The 23,734-nt window shown below is 37.4% G+C and overlaps 1 protein-coding gene across 2 annotated transcripts; it reads left to right on the top strand.

Moving 5' to 3' along the window:
• The first annotated feature begins 44 nt into the window (after positions 1 to 44).
• Positions 45 to 23,734, top strand: LOC121854301 (probable E3 ubiquitin-protein ligase bre1). 2 transcript variants are annotated; one of them, XM_042348886.1, is made up of 2 exons: positions 45 to 202; positions 21,517 to 23,734. In XM_042348886.1, the coding sequence occupies exons 1-2, from the start codon at positions 160 to 162 to the stop codon at positions 23,394 to 23,396; spliced, it is 1,923 nt and encodes a 640-aa protein (XP_042204820.1). In that variant the 5' UTR covers positions 45 to 159; the 3' UTR covers positions 23,397 to 23,734. The 2 variants fall into 2 exon arrangements, with proteins under 2 accessions (XP_042204820.1, XP_042204821.1); XM_042348887.1 differs by lacking the exon at positions 45 to 202 and adding an exon at positions 367 to 388.

Raw genomic sequence — 23,734 nt, 5'->3', positions numbered from 1 at the left:
GGAGGACGTGGCGGCGGCGGCAGCACCTCAACCCACCAATCAGCGACCAGTTTTCATTACGCCTGGAAACGAATATTGTTTGCGTCTGGGCTGCGAGTCTTCCCCTACCACCAGGTTTTCTCTATTCACAACTACAATTACCTCGGGAACTTCAACAAAATGAGGAAGAAAGGGAGACCTAAAAAGCAGAAGGGAGGAAAAAGTAAGAAAACTACTTATTATGATTAGAATATATTTGTAAAGAGAAACGAGAGAATGTTCATTATATTAACCTCGGTGTGAGGAAATGGCGTCGGTGAAAACCAGACCGTTTGTTTTGAATGTGTGATTTGGTGGGGGGTAGATAAGATAAGGCAATAGTTAACGAATATCTGCTAACTCATGAAATGTAAATGTCTATATTATGTTACAGTATCAAGTTTGTGGTTGAGGATTGTCTATATAGTTCATGGGTGGTCAATAATGGCAGAGTGACCCTGGCAACAGATCTGGTTCATTCTATAATATCAGTGTTTCGGTATTTTATCAAATGATGTTTTGTTCATCACTTGTTGGATGTGATTCATTCCATCTAAAGCTCTTTTGAGTTTTGATGAAAAATATCAATTGTAATCTGGTCAGATATAGCATTAGTTCCTGTAAGATTATTAAACTCATTCTGAAGAAAAAAATTCATGCAATGGAGAATCAAAATCTAGATAGAAAGTAAGGAGATTTCTTGAAAAGGAATTTAATTAAATGCTAATAGGGTGATCACTATTTTGCAAAGAGTTTGGTCACCAATAGAATCAATAGTTTGTGACTTGCCATGGGAAGGGGTCTGACTAATTACCCAAATACAGCCGGAATGAAGTCAAATAATGGTCCTAGATGAATAAATCGGACTACTAATCACTTCTCGACTAGTATTTGGTGTCAGAAACTCACAAAAAATTGGTAAACTTAATTTAATCTGAGTTAATAGATCAAGTGCATGTACCTAACCTAACCTAACACAACACAACTCCGATTAAATTAAGTTTACCAATTTTTTGTGACTTTGACACCAAATAATAATCGAGAACTGATTCACAGCCCGATTTATGCTTATACGACCATCATTTGACTTCATTGCGGCTACATTTGGGTAATTACTCGCTCCCTTGGTACATGCATGCGATCTATTAACTCAGATTAAAGTAAGTTTTCCAATTTTTTGTGACACCAAATACTAGTTGAGAAGTGATTAGCAGTCCGATTTATTCGTGTACAGTAGGACCATTATTTGACTTCATTGCGGCTACATTTGGGTAATTAGTCGGACCGCCCAAATGTAGCCGCAATGAAGTCAAATAATGGTCCTACATGAATAAATCGGACTGCCAATCACTTCTCGACTAGTATTTGGTGTCACAAAGTAAAAAAAAATTGGAAAACGTAATTTAATCTGAGTTAATAGATCGCGTGCATGTACCGAGGGAGCGAATAATTACCCAAATGTACCCAAGTGTAGCTGCAATGAAGTCAAATAATGGTCCTACAAGAATAAATCAGACTGCCAATTACTTCTCGACTGATATTTGGTGTCACGAAGTCACAAAAAAATTGGTAAACTTAATTTAATCTGAGTTAATAGATCGAGTGCATGTACCTAACCTAACACAACTCAGATTAAATTAAGTTTACCAATTTTTTGTGACTATGACACCAAATAATAATCGAGAAGTGATTCACAGCCCGATTTACGCTTGTAGGACCATCATTTGACTTCATTGCGACTACATTTGGGTAATTACTCGCTCCCTCGGTACATGCACGCGATCTATTAACTCAGATTAAAGTAAGTTTTCCAATTTTTTTTTACTTTGTGACACCAAATACTAGTCGAGAAGTGATTGGCAGTCCGATTTATTCATTTAGGACCATTATTTGACTTAATTGCGGCTACATTTGGGTAATTAGTCGGACCGCATGGGAAGGCATAGGTTGTGTGAATAAATGAAATTTTTATGTCTTGTTCAGAGTTGTAATGTTAAGTAGTTGTAATAGCATTACCATCGTTTCATTAGAAATGTACAGTGGTCCCTCGGTTAACGAACTCAATCCGTTCCAGAAGGTCGTTTGTAACCGAAAAGTTCGTTAACCGAAACCATTGTTTCAATGGGTTTTTGGGTAATTGGTTCCAGCTCACCGAAAATTTCCTAAATTCAACAAAAATGGTAGAAAAGTTCACTTACTTTGAGGTGTGTATGTAGAAGGCTCCCGGATGATGATGATGATGATGGGAATTAGAATGGGGGTGGAGGAGAAGGAAGAAGAGAAGGCATTGGGGTGGAAGAGAAGTCACCCCATAGCACCATTTCACCCATAAAATTTTAGTTCTCTTGGTGTATTTCAAGATTATTTTCTTTAAATCAACACTGCACTGCATTATATAGTGTCAATATGTAAAATATATTTCAAAATGACCAATAATTTGCTTGGAAACACAGAAAAAAAGCGTTTAGTTGAAGAGAGTCTCAAGCAAGATGTTACCTCCACTGAAAACAGAGAGAGACTAACGCCTGTCTGGTGTGTTAACAGGCTGGATGGCACGCCAGAAACTAGTTTCTTTACCTTCAATTATGCTCAATTGTTAAAATGACTAAAAAAAGTTAATATTAAACTTTTAAAATTATTGAATAGTATAAACTTCTTGATATTTACTAAAATAGTAAGGAATTTAAGCCCTAAAACCGATTACTGTATTTGCGGACTGATACTAAAGCTGGTTGCCCGGCCAGTGCAAGCGAAAACATGTTGAGGTCGGTTCGTAAGAAATTCGTTAACCGAGGAAGGCAGTTCGTTAACCGAAATTTCGTTAACCGAGGCGTTCGTTAAACGAGGGGTCACTGTATAGTATTTTTATGGCTGTGGTAGGTTTTTTTAGACGAACACCAGAAGGAGTTGCTTGAATTGGATGAAACTTTGTGGAAACGTTATTTACAATCTATGAAATAGATAAATGGAAATGAGAATGCACAAAACTTCTTAGAACTTTACCCAACCTGAAGTAACCGGTATTATTATTGTTTCCGGTCATCCAGTGAATTTTAGGATTTTCGGAGTAGGTTAGGTTGAAATTATGTTTTTCTGGTGGTTTTGATGTGTTTTGAATAACTTCCAAATAGGTGGGTGACCAAAATGATAATTTTACCAAGTAACCTTTGGTAATGTCTGAAAACAGCACTACCACCAGAAGGAATTTTTTGAATTCGTTAATTTTCTCCACAGATATTCTTATCATTGCAATAAGTATTTTAAAATAGGCGACATTTACTAGAACCTAATAGAACCCGACCGAACCATTGAAAAAAACCAACTTCACTTCCTAGCTGGGGGCTCTGCCCCTGCAGACCCTCTGCCATATTAAACAGAAAGTACTTATTTGGATATCTGGTATCAATGAAAGCAACTTTATTGAAGCGTTATGGTATAATTTTGTGTTTTTTTTTGGACGTGAGAGTTTGCTCAGACTGATTGAGTCGTTTGGATACAACAACAGATGACAACACGTGCTGACTCGGCAGATTTGGGGAGGAGTAATTACAGTAAATTAAAATTTCTTCAAGTACAAAACACACAGACATCATTTTAGGTTATGATCAGTTTTGCACCATGTTTTACCCCATAATGATAAGAGCTTCTGGAAAAATTTAACAAAACCAAAAAATAGCTTCTGGTGGTAGTGCTGGACTCAGAAATGACTAAACCTTTAAAACAACATACCTAAAAGCACTAATGGATTCTCGTTTCCATTTATCTATTTAGTAGATTGTAATTAACATCTCCACATTGTTTTGAACAATTCTATTAACTCCTGATGTAACTGTATTCTATAAAAAAAAAACCAACAACTGGACAAATATCCAGTGTATATTTATTTATAGTTTATATATCAGGGTAATGGTGGAGCAGATGGTTAACACCAGAAGGTTTTTATGGAATTGCACCAAATATTCGGGAGATGTTGTTTGGATGGTACCGAATAAGAAAATCTAAACGACAATGCACATAACCCACTAGAACCTTACCTAATTTCCTAACCTGTTCATTATCGTTTTGATTTTCTTACTATTATTCAAACATCTCTAGAAAAGAATGAACTAATTCAATCCGGTATAAATTTTAATAAACATGCTTGATGAGATCGTCGTTTGTTTCTTGACATGTAAACAAAGACCGTGGACTTTCTCATATAACATATGTTATGAATCGAAACATGGTCGCAACAGGAGATCCCACGTTGCCTAACTGAGAACCAGACAAATATCCATAGCCTAATTTATGGTAAGGGTGGGGCAGGCGGTTAGCACCCGAACACATTCATATTTTCCAGAGTTCTTTTAAAGCTCAAAGCCCTATGGTTTACCGAAGGGTAGAGCAAACCAGGCTTATTCATGTGGCCTACTGCATTGCCACAATAGATGAGTGTCATTCAGTCTTTAGCTGCCTTTAACCCTGGAGCCTACCTCACCTGCTTGGTAATGTAGGTTGTACCAAGAAATTTGTCTTCATTAAAAACTTGCTCCAGTTTATAGCCTTTCTCTTCTATTATCTTCCTTACTTGCACGGAAAATGCTTCTGCGGCTACTTACCCAGCTGATGCAGCCTACCCAGTCAGCTTCACATTATGGAGCGAAAATCTTTTCTTAAAATTTTTGAACCACCCTTTACCAGCACTAAAAGTTTGTTCAGTAGCTGCATTAGCCCCTTCACCACCAGTTGATTCATGAAAATAGCCAAAGAGACTCTTTGCCTCATCATGATTCACCTTATTGTTGATCAACGTGTTTTTGTGGTGCTGGTCCTAAATCCAAATGTTAAACACTTTTTGGTGTTTACTGTGTTCTTATCACAAACAGTCTGGGCCACTTTACCATTTGCAGGAACACTCACTGTAACGGTCACAAATTGCTTGTTTGTTCTTCTTTATATACCACACCGGGACTCGTTCACACCCAATCACCAATCACTGCGGTGGTAGTCATTCCATCCTTTAGCTTATCAAATAATTCAACTTTCTTGGTAAGGGTCATCACTGACTTGCATTTTGATCACTTCACTAGCACTAGGCATTCTTTTGGGGGCCATTTCGTATCTAAAAAAACTAAAGTTTTGAGCACAACACGAGAGATGATGCGTCACAGGCAGAGTTGTAAAAAGTACCGTACAGTACTTCGTTATTTAAGTAAAATTACCTGGTATTGTTACATTGGCAAAATGTTACTTAAATATAAGTTAAAGTATCCAAAGATCAGTGTACTCAAGTAGAAGTAAAAAAGTATCTCATTCATCATTCATGAGGTACTCAAATACTGTACTGAAGGTAAAAAGTAACAACAAAATTATTAATTGTCTTAAATATTAAGATAAAATTACAATAAATTATAAAAAATAGTTAACTACAGAAAAGAAAACCCATAGCATTACACATGCTTATTTTAAAATCTTTCTGTTGAGATTAATCAATAGCTGATTCTCAAAATTATGGCTGTCCAATCAGGATCTTTTAGGCTTAAAAAGAAGACCAGCATGACCTGCTGAAAAATAATACGTTCAGCCGCTCTTCTCCCTCCAATCCATTGCAAGGATAGTGAATGGATTGAAAATATATTCATCCAACACTTTGACCACTTTCTTCCTTATCCACACGAGTATTGTCGACGTGTACTTATGGTATGCAGACATAATGTTGTCTGCTTGCGTTAGGTTAAGATATAGACCTATCTGGCATGTACAGGTATCTGCAATGGGGGAAGACCCGCACTTCTCTTCCTGTAAACTCTGTAACTGACCCAACGCTAACACTCTTCAACACTATTGCCGTGACTGTCCCTCTGTCAGGGACCTCCTACCACTGGACGAGTCTTTAACCACTATATGTCATCACCTACTTATTCATAATAATTAAGATTTAATTCTTGTTCGCTACTCGTGCTTTGGTGGGTGCTAACTCCCATTGTCCATAAATCATTTCAATATTGTCTCCATATCATAAGTCATAGTGTGTCCTGGGAGACACGAGTACCAATGTAATAGTGTCCGACCTCATGGTCTTGTGACCAGGCTCGTCACCCCCTGGGGTGTAATAAATTAATTAGATAATAAATAATAAGCCCACAAGATGCAGGTAGTGAAGTGTTAAGATTGAGAGATAAGTCACATAATGTCGGGAAAGACCTCAGTAGCTCAATTCCATCCCCTGGGCATGTCAAGTAGCTATCAAGCTCCTTCAGTTGATGAGTTTGTGGTTGAGTGTTGCCTCTATAGTGACTGAATCTGACTAAAAGACTCACTGTGAACTCCCTCTAATTGGGGTGTGGCTGTGGTGACATCACTTTTCGATTCTAATTGAGGATTGGATGAATTTTTTGCGCCACAACATTTGGGGGGTGGGGGAGTGGTACTTAGTTATTTAAACAGAATTTTAAATACACTCGGTCTCACACATGTACTGTATAGGTATGGGCTTTATATCTAAGATAGAATTATGTAAAGCATTTTAGAATCACAGCCACTTTGAAATTCAATTTAGGTACAGGTATATGCAAAGAGCAACTGACATCTAACAGGAATACCAAGACCCTGAAGGAAAGGTGGGGGAGGAGAGGGGATTTGATGGGGGAGGGGGATAAGGGGGTAGGTTAGGTGGGTGGTCAAGGTGCTAATGGACACAGGAAGATCAAAGGGAAAGTCTGCTGTCGTGGCCACTGCCACCGTACTTGACGTCTCCTTGCCTCTCGAGACCTCTAGGTGTGTGAATGAGTGGTGTCTCCTCACACCCATGCCATATCCTTCACGGCACCAACTATACCATACCCTCCACCCACACAACTCTTTTACTAAGGTAAATTAATTATGAAAATATATTATTACAGTAGGCTCTCGCCAATAACGACTTCCACAATAACGGTAAGTTACAATAGATACCCATTTTCGATAATAACGTCTGGATTCTCTTGAATAACGGAAATTTCGCGGGAAGCGTCCGAGCGCATCAATGATAGCATTTGTTTGCCGCTATGTTGATGACGTAGTTGTCCACTCCGCCTCACTCTCACTCACGCTCAGTGGAATACAGCGCTGCACCCACGTGTGAGATTTTCGCCACTATAACCAGTGGTTGTTAGGGTCGGTGATCAATAATGGCTTCCGCATTTTTGCCTGTGGGGGCTAGGGGAGGTGGTGGAGGGAGTGATTTGCCACCTGAATGACTGGGAACTTTTAAAGTGAGGAAATTGAACTGTCCTGAGTCTACAGTGCAAAATATTAAGAGGAACTTAGAGGAGACCAAGAAGAGTATTGTGCTGGCTAAAAATATTTCGGTAGTGTTGGAAATGCGAGGCGAGCTATGAATGATAAAGGCGATAGAAACAGGTTGTTAGTGATAACAGAGCATTTTCTTGTGAAATGGTTAGCTTGTAGAATGAAAGACAGTGCAAGTGATAGTGACCCTCAGATATGGAACAATCATCACACCAAGCACCTCAAAAACTTTGTGTTATATTACTCAAACTCTTTATTTTGATGATTGAATAGCAATTCTATTTATTTCAGCTAACAAAAAGTGTTAAGAGGGCTTCAAGGGGAAAAAATGGGTGAAATTCTTGTGGCAGCGGCACCAATAAACCCTTTTTACATGTATTTTAATGTCACACAAATAACGTTTTCGCTAATAACGGTGTTTTTCAGGCACCTATTAAACGTTATTGGTGAGAGCCTACTGTAGTTTGCCACAGACGTTAAAACTCTTTGTTTGACACATGTAAAGAGTACCGTATATGTCGGCGTACAAGGCCATGGGGTGTATAAGACGACCCCCAAAATTTCCATTTTTTTTAAAAATGTAGGTTTTGAGTTATACTCGCTGTATAAGGCTACCGCAAATCTGACACCACTGGGAGCTTACTGCCCCAGTAGTCCTTTACCAACCATCCCACTAACCAGTTGAGTGATGCTGTTAAACACACTGCTAAGCAACACAGCCTTGGTTATTTAAAATAATGCCAATTCACTTCAAGTAATGGCAAAATATTGTCAACTACGTATCTACCATAATCTGCATCAAACGTTACCAGCTGGTGTAATGTAAACACTAGTGACGTCACTTAGGCATCGGTTATTTTACTGGAACTAATGTCGGTGTCGAGTAAAATTTTACCATTTACTGTACAGGTGCTCATCTACTTAAGAACGTTCAACTTACAAACTTTCAGAGATAAAAACATCATCACTGAGGGGGGTTACCTGCCAGAACAGGTGTTTAATGTGGATGAGACTGGATTATTTTGAAGAAAATTACAGATAGAACGAACATTGCCTAAGAGGAGAAGAGTGATCCAGGTTTTAAGGCTGTATTAAAAGGTATAGCTTTACTTAATATCCATAATCTTTTCATTTTTACAATATGTTTGGTATCTACAAGAGTAAAGTTGGACTTAAACAAGCCTCAGGAACTTAACTCGTTGGTAAATAGAGGAGCACCTGTACTTGAAATGGATTTACTAATTTATTTGTTTATTTATTTATTTATAATATACTGTAATATATTAGAAATGTAGGCATAAAATACACTGCAGGTATTTTCTTTAATTTATAAACTTGCTTTGCAAAACAATCAGTAGGATTGGCTGTTTGTTTACTTCGGCGGCAGTTGCAAATGGCGGACAGTGCGTGATGATACCTGCGTTTATTATGTTATTTTACGGTATTTGTGGTATGTTAGACAGGTTTTTAATACATTTTTATTATTTTAATATAGCGGTAATCTTATTTTTAATCCAGCTTCCCAAACGTAAGTTTCAGTAGAAAATAATTAGTGGTAGGACTGGGATTAAGGCGAGTGTTTTACGATGTTCTCAATTACCACTGGTGACACACTAAACCACAGGATGTAGATGTTTGGATTTTATACCCAGCGTTTAAGACGACCCCTAGTTTTGGGTTGACTTTTTTAAAGGTTCAAATTCCGTCCTATACGCCGACATACTGTAACAGTTTCCTTTTTTTTTTCTTTTTTTTTTTCCTTCTTTTTTTCAACTGAATTGGAGTAAAAGTACAGTGACCCCTCCGTTAACGAACTCGATCCGTTCCAGAAGGTCGTTCGTTAACCGAAAAGTTCGTTAACCGAAACCATTGTTTCAATGGGTTTTTGGGTAATTGGTTCCAGCTCACCGAAAATTTCCTAAATTCAACAAAAATGGTAGAAAAGTTCACTTACTTTGAGGTGTGTATGTAGAAGGCTCCTGGATGATGATGATGATGATGGGATTTAGAATGGGGGTGGAGGAGAAGGAAGAAGAGAAGGCATTGGGGTGGAAGAGAAGTCACCCCATGGCGCCATTTCACCCATAAAATTTTAGCTCTCTTTGGTGTAATTCAAGATTATTTTCTTTAAATCAACACTGCATTATATATTGTCAATATGTAAAATATATTTCAAAATGACCAATAATTTGCTTGGAAACACAGAAAAAAAGTGTTTAGTTGAAGAGAGTCTCAAGCAAGATGTTACATCCAGTGAAAACAGAGAGAGACTAACTCCTGTTTGCTGTGTTAAGAGGCTGGATGCCGCACATTAAACTAGTCACTTTACCTTCAAGTATGTTCAATAATTGTTAAAATGACTAAAAAATTTAATATTAAACTTTTAAAATTATTGAATAGTATAAACTTCTTGATATTTACTAAAATAGTAAGGAATTTAAGCCCTAGAACCGATTAATGTATTGGCGGACTGATACTAAAGCTGGTTGCCCGGTCAGTGCAAGTGAAAACATGTTGAGGTCGGTTCGTAAGAACTTGGTTAACCGAATTTTTTTTCGTTAACCGAATTGAAGATCCTTATGGAAGGCAGTTCGTTAATCGAAATTACGTTAACCGAGGCGTTCGTTAAACGAGGGGTCACTGTACAGTATCGGAAAACCATACTTAAATAAAAGTAAAATTACGTATAAATTTAAATGCTTTTTAAAAAGTAAATACTGTACCCAAAAATGTTACTTTGAGTACAGTACAGTACTGTACTCAGTGGTTGAGCACAAACAAGGGGGAAGAGATGCTGTGGGGGTGATTTGTAGTGTTCTCGCAGAGGCATGTAAGCTAGCCACCATCTGCTTGCTGCAAAAGGTTGAAACTGCGAATTGTAAATTTAAACCCTCCATCCCTCAAAATTTGGGATAAGCCCCTGAAAGTGTATTACGTCCGATTTTGATGGTTAAATTTTATTGAGTGGATGAAACAAACAAAGAAGGATAACACTGCATCTAACATGATCAGTAGGAAAGTTTCATAAAGTACTGCTTAGGCATATACAGTCAGTCCCCGACTTACGATAGGGTTAGGGACTGACGACCAGGTTGTAAGTCGAAAATGCGAAAATAATACATAGAAAATCTAAAATGAAATACAGTACAGTAAAAGTAATCAATAATGAAAAATGAATAAAGTGTTACTGTGCACTTACCTTTAATGTAGTCAGCTAAATGCACACGGGGCCTCAATAATTTTTAAATTAAACGTGGAGACTACATCAATTGGATGAAGCGGAGGTGACAGGGCTGGGTGGGTCATCAATTTCGCTTTCTTCAGACAGGCTAACATACTTGCTTATTGAAGGTATTGGATCATCTTTAGAGAGTGAAGAGGCAGCAGTGGTGGGGCGTGAGGAGACAGCAGTGGGGGACTTCTTAAAATAGATGTCCAATTTAGACTGCACAGTTTGCCTTTTCTTTTCATTGTAAATCTCCCTGTAGCAAGCAAGTGCATCTTGGACCATTCTGTCAACTTTTGCAAAACGCTCAACATTTTGATCCATTTCGTCAAACATTTGCATCCCCTTATTAATAGTAGCAAATGCCTCTGCCATTTGTTTCACTGAAATTTTTTTGGGGGGTGCAGGTTGTTCTACATTTTGTCTCTCTTCTTCCTCTGCAATTTTCTGTGCATCCAGTTCAATAAGATCCTCGTTACTTAGCCTTTCTGCTACACTTTCAACCAGCTGCTCAACATCTTCATTATCAATTTCTAACTCCAGCCGTTTACCCAACTCCACTATCTTGTTACTAATCTCAGAAATTGCTTCATCTTCATTTAATCCTTTGAAGCTGTTCACATATCTTTTCAGGACCTTCTTCCATATGCCATTCATGCACTGACCGGTATCTTCATCCCATGCTGCAGCTATGTTCTTTATACATTTCAAAATGTTGTAGTCCTTCCAAAACTCTCTGAGCTCTCACCTTCAGTAGCAGCAACAGCCTGAGCGAAGATCGTACATAAATAATACGCTTTAAAAGCAGCAACAGCACCTTGATCCATGGGTTGGATGATATAGGTAGTGTTAGGTGAAATGTACAGTAGACTACCTTAACATCAGGGTGTAGGTTGTCCAGGTGTGGTGGGTGTCCCAGAGCATTATCTAAAATTAATAAAATCTTGAACGCAACCCTTTGTTGCAGACAATACTCCTTGGCTCGTGGAATGAAACAACTCGGGAACCAATCCTCAAACAGTGCTTGGGTCATCCATTTCTTATTACTGCCATAAAACACTGGCAGTGTGTGCTTGCTGACATTTTTAAAAGCCCTTGGGTTCTCAGAGTGATATATCATGAAAGGTTTTACCTTTAAACCAGCTAACACCCCCAACAGAAGTGTGATTCGGTCCTTGAATGCCTTGAATCACGGCATGGTTTTCTCCTCTTTGTGGATGTATGTCCGTTCTGGCATGCGCTTCCAGAATAAGCCAGTTTCATCCACATTAAATATTTGTTCAGGCAAATAATTTCCCTCCACGATGACACGATCTAGCTCCTTAAAAGCTTCGGCAGCACCCACATCAGCACTTGCTGCCTCTCCACTCACCTTTACACTTTGCAAACTGTAACGGTTCTTAGACCTTGGAACCACCCATGACTCGCGGTGAAGTTTTGGTCGTACTCATCTCATGCCTGCTCTTTCAGGCTTTCGAAAAGGCTTACCTTAGCCTGTATGGTTAGAAGGCTTAAGGGTACACGCTTTTGCAGCCGATTTCCATCCACACCACAAGTAATTTTTCCACCTCATGAATAGGACCTTGTCTTTTTTTCGTTATTATTGTTTCCTTTATAGGTGCTGATCCTTTCACTAACTCACGAATTATTTCCTTGTCCTTCAAAATTTTTGATATCGTTGAGTGAGAGAAGCCTAGGTCGCGTGAAATGGTTGCTACCGTTTTTCTATTTTCATATTGCATTATTAATTTCATTTTCATCTCAAAAGTAATTGACTGTCTCTTTTTCTTGTGCACCTCCAGAACTCTCACTTTTACGCTTGCCAGTCATTTTAAAGGGAATTAGAAACGAAAATATTGTCAGTACACAGTGCGATCACTAATGACAACAGCAGCAGCCAAACACCAACTGAGCGCGCTACGGCGTGGACGCTGTACACCGCGAGGCGGCCTAGCCCACGCCACGCTGTCGTACAGGACAGATACGTTTCAGTACTAGAAAATACTTACGGAACTTGAAAAAAATAAAAATTGTACGACTGCGGCGGTCATATGTCCGGGTGGTCGTAAGTCGAGGAGTACCTGTATTTCAATATCAGTTTTATACCATTTTAATTGTTTTGGTTATTTTTCTCCTTTATGAAATATACTGTACATATTTAACTTTCACAATTTGATATTCAAGAAATCCTGTATAATCTGTTGCTATAAAATATTGTAGTACTAGTACTGTACAGTACAGGAGTTGTACCTAAGTATTGAAATAGAATGGGTGAAGTAAAGAAAGCGCTATATTTTAGCTATAACCAACGGTCATTTTCAGCAGTCTTGCCGAATATCAACAGCAGCATTCTTGATTTTATGCCTTTTAAATAAAGTACAATCTCTCCTCGACTTACGACGGGGTTCCGTCCCGACGACCAGGTCGTAAGTCGAAAAGGCGAAATTCTAAAATGGGTGTCTATTTTTCTACTCAGCACCACGAGGACTCACTTTTACGCTTGCCAGCCATTTTAAAGGGAATTACAAATGAAAATTTTGTCAGTACACAGCGAGATCACTAACGTCGGGACTCAAAAATACATGTGAAAAATATTTTATACGACCATGGCCGTCGTATGTCCGGGTTGTCGTAAGTTAGCTACTTATATTGTTCCATTTATTAACATTAAATAACATTACTTAAAACAACCATATTAATTTTTTACATTAATTTTACAACAGCTACAACCAGGATCTTATTTTCTTCAGATTTATATGTAGATCCAGTCAGTCACTGGTTTTGTAATCAACGAAAACAATGACGTCTCGTTTCCTTGTGTGTTTTAATATTCTAAGTATTATTAATGAATTGTATTGTTCATTTTGCACACATAAAAATTAATTAAATAAAAAAGACATTCAGTAATAAACAATAATGAATCTTTTGTATGCAAGAGAAATAACACTGTTTACACGATTTGTGCACGTCTGAACGTTGGCGGGTCGCTCAAACCCCTCAAAGTTCGAGTTTCCGCCGTCAAAATTTTAAATTGCGTGTTTTTTATTTGTTTTTGTTTTTTTTCCCCCAAATAAAAAAACACATCTAACTAAAAACTCCCAAAATTTGAGAACCTACCGTACAACATTTAACCCTTCAATGTATCTTCAAAGAGACCACGAAGCAGTGAAAGTGGTGCTAGTGCTTCCAAGAGTAAGCCCAAATCAGTATCTATCCAGGAAAAGGGTGAATTTCCATGGTCCGGCACCGGTCAGGTCCCGAGGTTGCCGAACTAGAGAGGTATATCCATTAGTATTTTTATTTTTGGGTTATAAATTTTATCTTTTTATTAATTACTATTGTAATCGCTCATAGGAGCGATTTTGGCTTGTGCAAGACAATAAGAACCTTGTCGTTGACGCTATGAGTATAATTCGGTCAAAATCTGTTGAATACAATTCACATATAACAACTTCTAGTACATCAGGACACAGTTTGAATAATACGATCAATATACAGTACATAATTACACTTATTAAAGTTATTTAGAGTTCTCAGTGTATTCAACAGTTCACAATCACACTCATGTTTTTGGGTCTAGGGTTAGACCAACGAGAACAAATATAATGTCCTGCAGGAAGATGTTGGCTGACAAGAATCAAGATGTTGCCTCTACAGTAGAAGGCGATAGTCTGCCCCTCAGGCAGTCGCACAACTGCTACCAGCTCCATCTCGTTTAGTAAGCTATTCTGAGTTGTAAACAGTTTCTTCACTTAACATGTGGCTGGCGCGCACAATTGTGCGTGGCGATAATTATTAAATGTTAGTATTATTATATTTTCGCCCCCCAGGCCTTGATGTGGGTCAGTGACCTATGCTCGGGTGGGCTAATCCCCATAAAGAAAAGAGAAAAAATTTATAAATTCTTGTTTATTTACATTTGGTTGGCTCCTGTCTTGTGCTGTCATAATGGATTCACTGCTGTAACCATTTGAATGAAGGTTGTTGACAAGGCAACAGTGCCTGGTCAGGTGATTGGGCATTGCACTGTTGGCAAGTACTGGGGATGCACCTGCTCCTAAATACAGTGGTCCTTCGGTTAACGAACACAATTCGTTCTAGAAGGTCGTTCATTAACTGAATCCGTTGTTTCAATGGGATATTGGGTAATTGGTTCCAGCTCACCGAAAAGTACATACAAAGTAAAAAAAAGAATTGCAGTAAAGTACACTTACTTTGAGGTGTGTATGTAGAAGGCTCCTGGTTGATGATGATGATGGGAATTAGAAGTGGGGGTGGAGGAGAAGGGAGAAGAGAATGAAGTGGGGATGGAAGAGAAATCACCCCATGCTTGATGCCGTCATTTCACCAATAAAATTTTTTAAGTTCGCTAGGTGTAATTCAAGATTATTTTCTTTAAATCAACACTGCACTGCACTATATATTGTCAATATGTTAAATAAATTTCAGAATGACCGATAATTGTACTGTAAAAACGTAAAAATACTATGTGTACAAGAGACCCACAAGCAAGATGTTTCCTCCACTGAACAGAGACACAAACTGAGGCCTTGGTGGGTGAGTGAAGTGGCTGATGGGTGCACCAAAATCTAGTTCCCTGTACTGCAATTATGTTAAATAAGTGTTAAAATGACTAAAAAATTCAATATAAAATTTGGAAAATTATTGAATAGTACAACCTTCTTGATATTTACTCCAGTTTTAACGATTGTAAGCCCTAGAACCGATTTCTGTATTGGCAGACTAATCTTCCAGCTGGTGAGCAAGCCAAAACATGTCGAAACGTTTTCATAAGAATTTCGTAAACCGAAATGAAGATTCTTCTGGAAGGTAATTCGTTAACTGAGGGACCACTGTACTGTATATCTAAACATGCACTATTTCCAGATTATACACTTGATGATGTCACACCATACGCTAGTAGGTTATTCGATGAATTTAAGATATCACTTTAAGAAAGTTAGTTATAATATATTTTTGTGCTGTAATCACTGAAGTGTCCCTCAATGAACAGCAAATAGCTATAGGGTGCATATACGCCTCAACTGAGGCTTCTTTTTCTTCTGTAATGTTTACAGTGACTAAATGTCTGATTATCCATTTTTGTATATTATTGATCGGTTGGCAGTCTAATCCAAATCTTGATACTACATAGAATGGACGAATTGACAATTGGAATTTTTCGTCAGATGGCAGGTCAATGGGTAAAGAAAATGATTAATCAAGTATCATCGTGTGTATTTACTTGCTGGGTGCAAAAATGATGTAAAGGACTGATAACTCCAACATGGAAGTTTCATCGCTGTTCTCTATTTCATGTCTGGAAAAACGGAAATTTTCGTCACTGATGTCTATATTTAATGTTGTGGGAGGACTAAGGACGACCATGGCCAGGGAGTGGACTTGAGATGATCAGATGACATATAATCTATCGTGCTTCATAGCTGGATGGCGGGGTTCTTGATAATACTTATAATACAGTCATAAAGACATCTACTCTTGGTAAATTTCTTTCATCTGCCGTGATGAACCCTGGAAGCAGTTGTCCAACCTTCTCGGCTGATTGGCTTTGTAAATAAATATTACAATAAACCCTCGAAGATGTTAGACTAAAATTAGCAGAATATTACTTGCATTGCTGGAATCCTGGCAAGACAGCGAATAATTTGAATATAGACATACTGTAATATATTTTGCACAAGAGATAAAATATTTTGTCCATTAGTGTTGTATATTTTAGTACAAGTTTTTCAACTCGTATTTTTGGGTAGATATACATAACTTTCTTCATTTATTTTTACTCATTTACTGTACATGCACACACACTATCCTATACTGTGAAAAAAATTAAAAGAAATAATTGTCCTAAGAACAAACCTGTACAGTGTACTCAAATGTACTACTGTATATAATTACTACAAAAATTATGTCTGGTGCAAACTATAGCATCTTTATACAGTATTCAAATTAATCACCATCTTACAAGAATTCCAGCAGTGACATTTTATAAGCCAAAAACTTGAACTCCCTCTATATGACAGATAAATAAATACGCACTAGGTAACCTTCACTGCCGAGTACCAAAACACCTTACCTCCCCCCTCGGCCCTCCCTCATTCTCCCAGTCAGGGTGAAGGTGGTTTTAGGCTTAAAGTTCTTATCTTATAAAATTTTGGGCTAAAATTAACAGATTATAACTTGCATTGCTGGAATCCTTGCAAGATAGCGAATAATTTGAGTATTGATATCATATATTTTGCAAAAAAAAAGATAAATTTTTTTTGTCTGTTAGTGTAGTACATCGAGTACAAATGATTACAGTAATATATTGCTCAAAATTAAGGCCTGTTTTACAGGAAAAAGTCTGCATAACTAACTCCAGTAGTCAGGATAATACGTATGTACTGTATTATTGGTGTTTTTTATAAAATTAATTATCGTTTTTATACATTTTGTACATTCGGACAATCGGTTTTTCCGGACAGGTGGTCCTCCCCCCCCTTTAGTCCGGATCTTCAAGGGTTCACTGTATTAGATAATTAATTGTGCTGTACTGTGAAACACAGTAAAGCTATTTTTAATATATAAATATTACTAAGTGCATTAACTAATCCAAGGGATATTAGCTGCCCATACTACAAATTTCATAGTACTGTACAGTCAATCCTCGACTTACGATGGGGTTAGGTACCGACGACCAGGTCGTAAGTCAAATTGGTTGTAAGTCGAAAATGCGAAAATAATACGTACATAGATAATTTAAAATGCGTGTCTCTTTTTCTTCTCAGCACCACGAGAACTCTCACTTTTACGCTTGCCAGCCATTTTAAAGGGAATTACAAATGAAAATTTTGTCAGTACTCAGCGCGATCACCAACGTCGGGACTCAAAAATACGTACCGTATATACTCGTGTATAGTTCGAGTTTTAAAGACCAAATTTTTAGGCAAAAAATTGGGGGTCGTCCTATACATGCGTAATAGTTTTGTTAGGTTGAACCCGTGCATGATGGGAAGGGCGAGGAGCAACTTTTAGCTTCAGACATGGAAAATATTTACCATTTACTGCCAGTAAACAATGGAAACGTAAAATATGTACCAATTAGTAATGAAAAGTTGTTCGGTTCCTTCAGCAAATGAAGCTCACCAACTTACAATAGGCTAAATTACCTTACAACGGTATCACAGTTCTCATTGATCTACAAAAAATACCGGTATTAAAAACTTTTTCGATATTTCACACTTAATATAATACCAGGTAATCTACTTCAACCTCCTATTGTTTACAATGACGCTTCACGCACCACCAGCTGTATCAGCTAGACGGTACACGTGTTTTTCGAATCGTTTTCAGTTAAAAAAACTGTTACATCTCATGTATGTTTTACCTTAACTGTGCCTGAATGAATATATTCTCGGAAATAAATAGTAGTTTTGCTGAAACGTGATGTATTTTAATGTAAAAGGATAAAATACATGACGAAAACAAAAGATTTTACCTAACCTTCCGATGTTCAAGAGAAGTTACTCGTTTTTTTAATAGTTTTTGGTTAAAATATTGTTATATTACAATGGTATTCTATTCATACTGTGCTTGATATAATGCATTCACGGAAATGTAATATTTTTGCTGAAATGACGTACGTATTACAGTGGAAAGTGGGATAAAATCGTGACGAAAACAATGACTTTCGCTTTCTTTCGTTCAAAAGATGTTACCGTCATTGCTTTTCGAATGGTTTTCAGTTAAAAAACTGTTGTATTACGATAATATTCTATCCTAATTGACTTGAATAAATACTACGATACCATATTTCTGAATATTTTCATTAAAATCCATCAAAATCATTTTCCTTGTATCGTCTGCAGCACCAAACAGCTTCTCCCAGTCCTCTCCTTGAGCAGGGCTAGAGGGTACGTGTTTTACGAATCGTTTTCAGTTAAAAAACTATTACATCACACGTATATTTTACCTAAACTGTGCCTGAATGAATATATTCTCGGAAATAAATAGTAGTTTTGCTGAAACGTGATGTATTTCAATGTAAAATAGGATAAAATACATGACGAAAACAAAAGACTTTACCTAAGCTTCTGTTCTTGAGATGTTACTCGTTTTTTTAATAGTTTTCGGTTAAAATTCTGTTATATTACAATGATTCTATTCATACTGTGCTTGATATAATACATTCACGGAAATGTAATATTTTTGCTGAAATTACGTACGTATTACAGTGGAAAGTGGGATAAAATCGTGACGAAAACAATGAATTTCGCTTTCTTTCGTTCAAAAGATGTTACCGTAATCGTTTTTCGAATGGTTTAGTTAAAAAACTGTTGTATTACAATAATATTCCCTCCTAATTGACTTGAATAAATACTTGAATGGAAATATACAATATTTTTGTTGAAACTACCCCCGTTTCAGTGTAAAGTGTCGTAATAATAAATGGTAAACAATTTGCCTTCGGCACTCGTGTTTCATGCACGGCGAGCCTCAGTTTATAGGACGCAGAGCATTTTTAGTGAAGGTTTTGTTGTTCCATTACCCTAAAAAATGTGGGTCGAACTATAAACGAGGAATATCGTAAATTAACGATTTCTTGGTCAAAAAACCAGGGTCGACCTATAAACGAGGGGGGTTATAGACGAGTATATACGGTAATTTGAAAGCTATTTTAACGACTGCGGCGGTCGTATGTCCGGGTGGTCGTACGTCGAGGAATACCTGTATAAAAATTCCAAACAATATTGGTATTATTTTGGTTTTGGTCATCTGGGGAACCTTAAGATTTTAACTACGGGATTTGTCGCAAAATATTTTTCGATCACATAATAAAATACAGGTCATATGTTAGGTTAGGTTAGGGTATGATGAGTTATAAGGTTCGATTAACATACATCGGTGGGGGGTAGTAACTCAAAACTAGTTATTTCCGATAGAAGTGAAGGTCTAAATCGTTCATAACACATCGCAAACCATCGGAAAAAACAGTCTGCATGTCTAAGTACAGGGATGACCAAAACTTAAAATTTACCCAATATCTGTATAGCCTATCTTGAATCTAAGCATCCAAATACTTATGATAGTTAAAGTCAAATGTTACCCATTAATTAATATAAATGATGATATATCCCAGTGGTTCATTAGTGAATCATTAAAACAATAACAGCACTATGTTGTCATGTTTACCTAGCAACAGGCATTATCAAAGCAAAGTCCAGACATTGTCATTACTTCTCAATTGACTCGTATCTCCATCCCTGTGTTGTCTGCAGGGAAGGTGGTGACCACTGCAAATGGAGACTGTTGCTAGAGAAATAAACTTATCTCGACTATTATAGCAGACCTTTAAACTTTTATTACAAATTATATGTACCGTACATGTATCACCGAACGTGGCAGTGTATTTCTTGTGTTTACCCAGAACCGTCAACTCATCCATTATGGTTCCTCTACACACGGTAAAAGAAGTATTTGTCCAGATGGGTCCATTGAATATTGAATTGATCATTATGACTTGTGTCTCGGTAGGGTTGTCAAACTCCTTTGTCTGCAATGTTATATTGTTTCACACAAAGTGTGGAGAGATACTTTTTTAATGTGTGTACTCCCAAGTATGATTGCCCAACACCTTAACCCTCTCAGCCTCGCAGCCTGTGACACATACGGGCATGAAAACTTACGCTCAGCCTTGGAAGTTTTGGTCGAAAAATCATTGAAAAATTTTTTTTTTTTTTTTAGGGCTCATTTCACTGGCATGGAATTGTTTTATTAATTGTAATGGGGTCTGTTCTAGCTTAAAATTGTATGAAACCATAAAAAAAATTGAAAATTCTTGAAATTTAAGCCACTTTTTTCGAGTATAAGTTGAAAGGGTAGGAAAATGTTTAGTATTATGGTGTTCATTGACATGTATACTACAGTTTGACAACCCTTTATCCGAAATTCCGAACACCGAAAGTTTTTTTTTTTTTTTTTTTAAACAGGGATTAGCCCACCCGGGCATAGATCACTGACCCACATCGGGGCCCGGGGAGCGAAAATGTAATAGTAATAATAATTATTCATAGTAAATAAAAATTTTAATAAAAATGCACCAAAATAGAATAATAATGACAATAAAAATAATAATAAAATATAATAAAAAATAATAATAATAACAATAATACTGTAATAATAAAATAATAATAATAAAGAAATACAAGAATGAAAAAAACATCAAAAATGAGAAACACGACCTAGACCTATGAATTATTATTATTATTATTCTATCCCCCCCCCCCAGGCCCCAATGTGGGTCAGTGACTTGTGCCCGGATAGGCTTAAAAAAAAAACATTCTGAAAACCGAAAAATTCCGAAACCCGAAATGTCTCTGGCCCCAAGGATTTCGGATAAGAGGTTGTCAACCTGTATATACCACAATAAAGAGCAAAGCATGCAGATTTGTAGAATATCGTGGTATAGGGAAAAATAAAATAACAAAAACTCATGGAATAATTAAAGGGCCAAGCGGCTCACTCTCCTCGCTCTAATGGCCAGAGCAACACTGGCTTCATGCTGCGCTGCCACGCACACGATGACCAAGACTGTCTAGGGGAAGGTAATAAGGCCCTCACAAAGAAAACGATGTCTGTCAAATGGCATCCAAAGTTCAGTCGGTTTCACTGAATAGTTTTTGAGTTAATTTAAAATATAATCCATTAGACGTGGGCACTCTGCCGTTGCGAGGCTGAGCATAAGTTTTTCGCCTTTTATGTCCAAAGTTATATAAAAGGTTTATGTTCGCCTTTTCTCACAATAATATAATAACCACAGTTTAATATTACCAAAAAGTCCCAGGTCCTTCTCATGTCTAGTTTCCATTTGGGCAATTCAGTACATGTATATTTAAATGTTCTTTGCAATGGTTTGGTGAAAACAAATTTCTTATAATAAATTAATATTGTGAGTTGGAAGAGTTAATTCCTATATATTTTATTGGTAAATAATTTTATTTCAGATCCCTCAAAACGATTAGGGCGTCCACGGAAGAAAGTTGCCCCATATGAGGAGGAGGTTACCACAAGACCGAGAGCATCAAAGAGAGCTCGTGTAGAAAGTGAAGATACCACTATTGATAGAAAAGATAAAGGAGTAATTTCTACAGTTCTGGTTATCGATGATGGCATGTCTGAAGGATTACACATGTCTACTAGCCAAGTTCATGCGTTAGGTGCCCTAGTGGCTTGTCGTGAGTGTGGAGAAGCTGTAAGGATAGGAGTTAGACCAACAACAAAGGGTATGATATCAGAATTCACAGTATCTTGTACAGTGTGTGAAGATCACAAGTCTACTAATACCCCAAATTTGATTCGCGAAAGGAAGAGAAAACGTGAGAAAAAGGATATAATGCTTCAGAAGACAGAGAATATTAATTATGCTCACGTTGCAGCATATTTAGATAATGGCCTTGGCTACAGTGGTTTGCGTCATTATTGTAAATACTTCAATGCCAGATGTCTAAATGAAGCAACATTCATTGTATATGCACGCCAGGTCATTAGTGATGTTGTAGCTGATACAGAGGAAAGTTTACTGTATAGTGCTGGCATTGTTAGAGAAGTTTTTAAGAGCCAACTTGAAACTGATGGGCTTATTGATCTTACTGTTGCCTTTACAACCACATATCATCAGTGGGGTAGTGACTTCTGCCTTGTAGCTGGTGCTGTGATCGAGTTGACAACGGGTCTTGTCCTGGACTATGATGTTGCTAATATGTATTGTCATGTTTGCAAGATAAATGCCAAAAAAATTGTTTCTATGTCCCCTACAGAAATGACAGAATGGTTCAACAAACACCAAGACACATGTGAGATAAGAGAATGGTGTGATGAATTGGACCATGATGCTGAGGAGGGTGTTAGAGAAATAGAACCAAAGTATTTAGAATGCTTTGTAGCAAAAAAAATATGGTCACGCTCCATTGAAAAGTATGGATTCAGATACACTACACTCATTCATGAAAGTGATGAAAAGATACATGAAGAGCTCTCGAGGGCAAATGTTTATGAAGACATTCCCATTCTTATTGATAGCACCACCTCCTGCTTCAGTAGGAGAAAGAGTGAACATGCTCGAACATCTTTTCAAACAAAATTAAAGGGAAAATGTCCACGTGAACGTGTACAGACCAAAGACAGGATCATGTATGTATATGCTATGTCCATACCTGAATACAACAAATTTGCCATTTCATCTAATATTAAGTTGAGGCAGTTAGTGAAAGAGCTAGAGGGTGGGTCAGATGAGCCTTCAATGATATTAGGTCAGCCAATTGAAGAATTAGAAGTTCTTGAGCTGAGAGATGTGAAGAATGTCCGGCTTGCAGAGGCAAATGGCCAGGAAGTGGAAGATGAAGAAGCTGAGAATGCAGAAGCTGAGAATGTAGAGGCTGAGAATGTAGAAGCTGAGAATGCAGAAGCAGATGAAGAGCAGGATGTTGATGATCCTGAGGGCCCAGTAGATGAAGTACTTGAAGAGCAGGAAGAGGAGGAAGCGGGGGAGCAACAGGTTGAAGAAATGGAGGAGGAGGAGGAGGAGGAGGAGGAGGAAGTACCAGAGGAAAAGGGAGAACAGGAGGAAAATGAAGAAAAAGAGGAAAAGGGAGAACAAGGGGAAAATACGGAAAAACAGTTGTCAGAGAGCACGGAAGAAAGGATGGTGTCAGAACGTTTGGAAATACAAGAAGTGTCTAAAAGTACGGGAGCTCGGGTGTTAGAGGTAGTGACAGAAAAAAACAAAAGTGGAGCTGCTGATGACAGCAAAGGGAATGCTAAACCTGCAAGTGATATTTCAAACAAGTCCTTGGATGTTCCTAGTAACCAAAAGGAGAACAAGTGATAAATATCAAACCTATATTCTTGTTGAAAATGGCCTTTATTCTTGGAGATCAAGGGTATATAAAAAGATTCTCTCCCTCCTTTTTCTTTTTCAGATAAAAGGCAAGCCACAGAATTATATTTTGATTAAAGAAGCTTAAAAATTTTTTTTATCTTAAGATTATAGGAACTTTACTGTACATATGTGAAGTTGAGAGATGTTACTGCCATTATGTTAAACCGTATATTCATTTAATACTGTAACTCCGTTACACATCCATATTGACTACACATACACACAAGTGCAGTGTGTGTATATATATATATATATATATATATATATATATATATATATATATA

This window comes from Homarus americanus, unplaced genomic scaffold (assembly GCF_018991925.1).
Source record: "Homarus americanus isolate GMGI-L3 unplaced genomic scaffold, GMGI_Hamer_2.0 scaffold54443, whole genome shotgun sequence".
Lineage (NCBI taxonomy): Eukaryota > Metazoa > Arthropoda > Malacostraca > Decapoda > Nephropidae > Homarus > Homarus americanus.
Note: the sequence above shows the minus strand (reverse complement) of the source record. Positions and strands in the feature narration are given on the sequence as shown.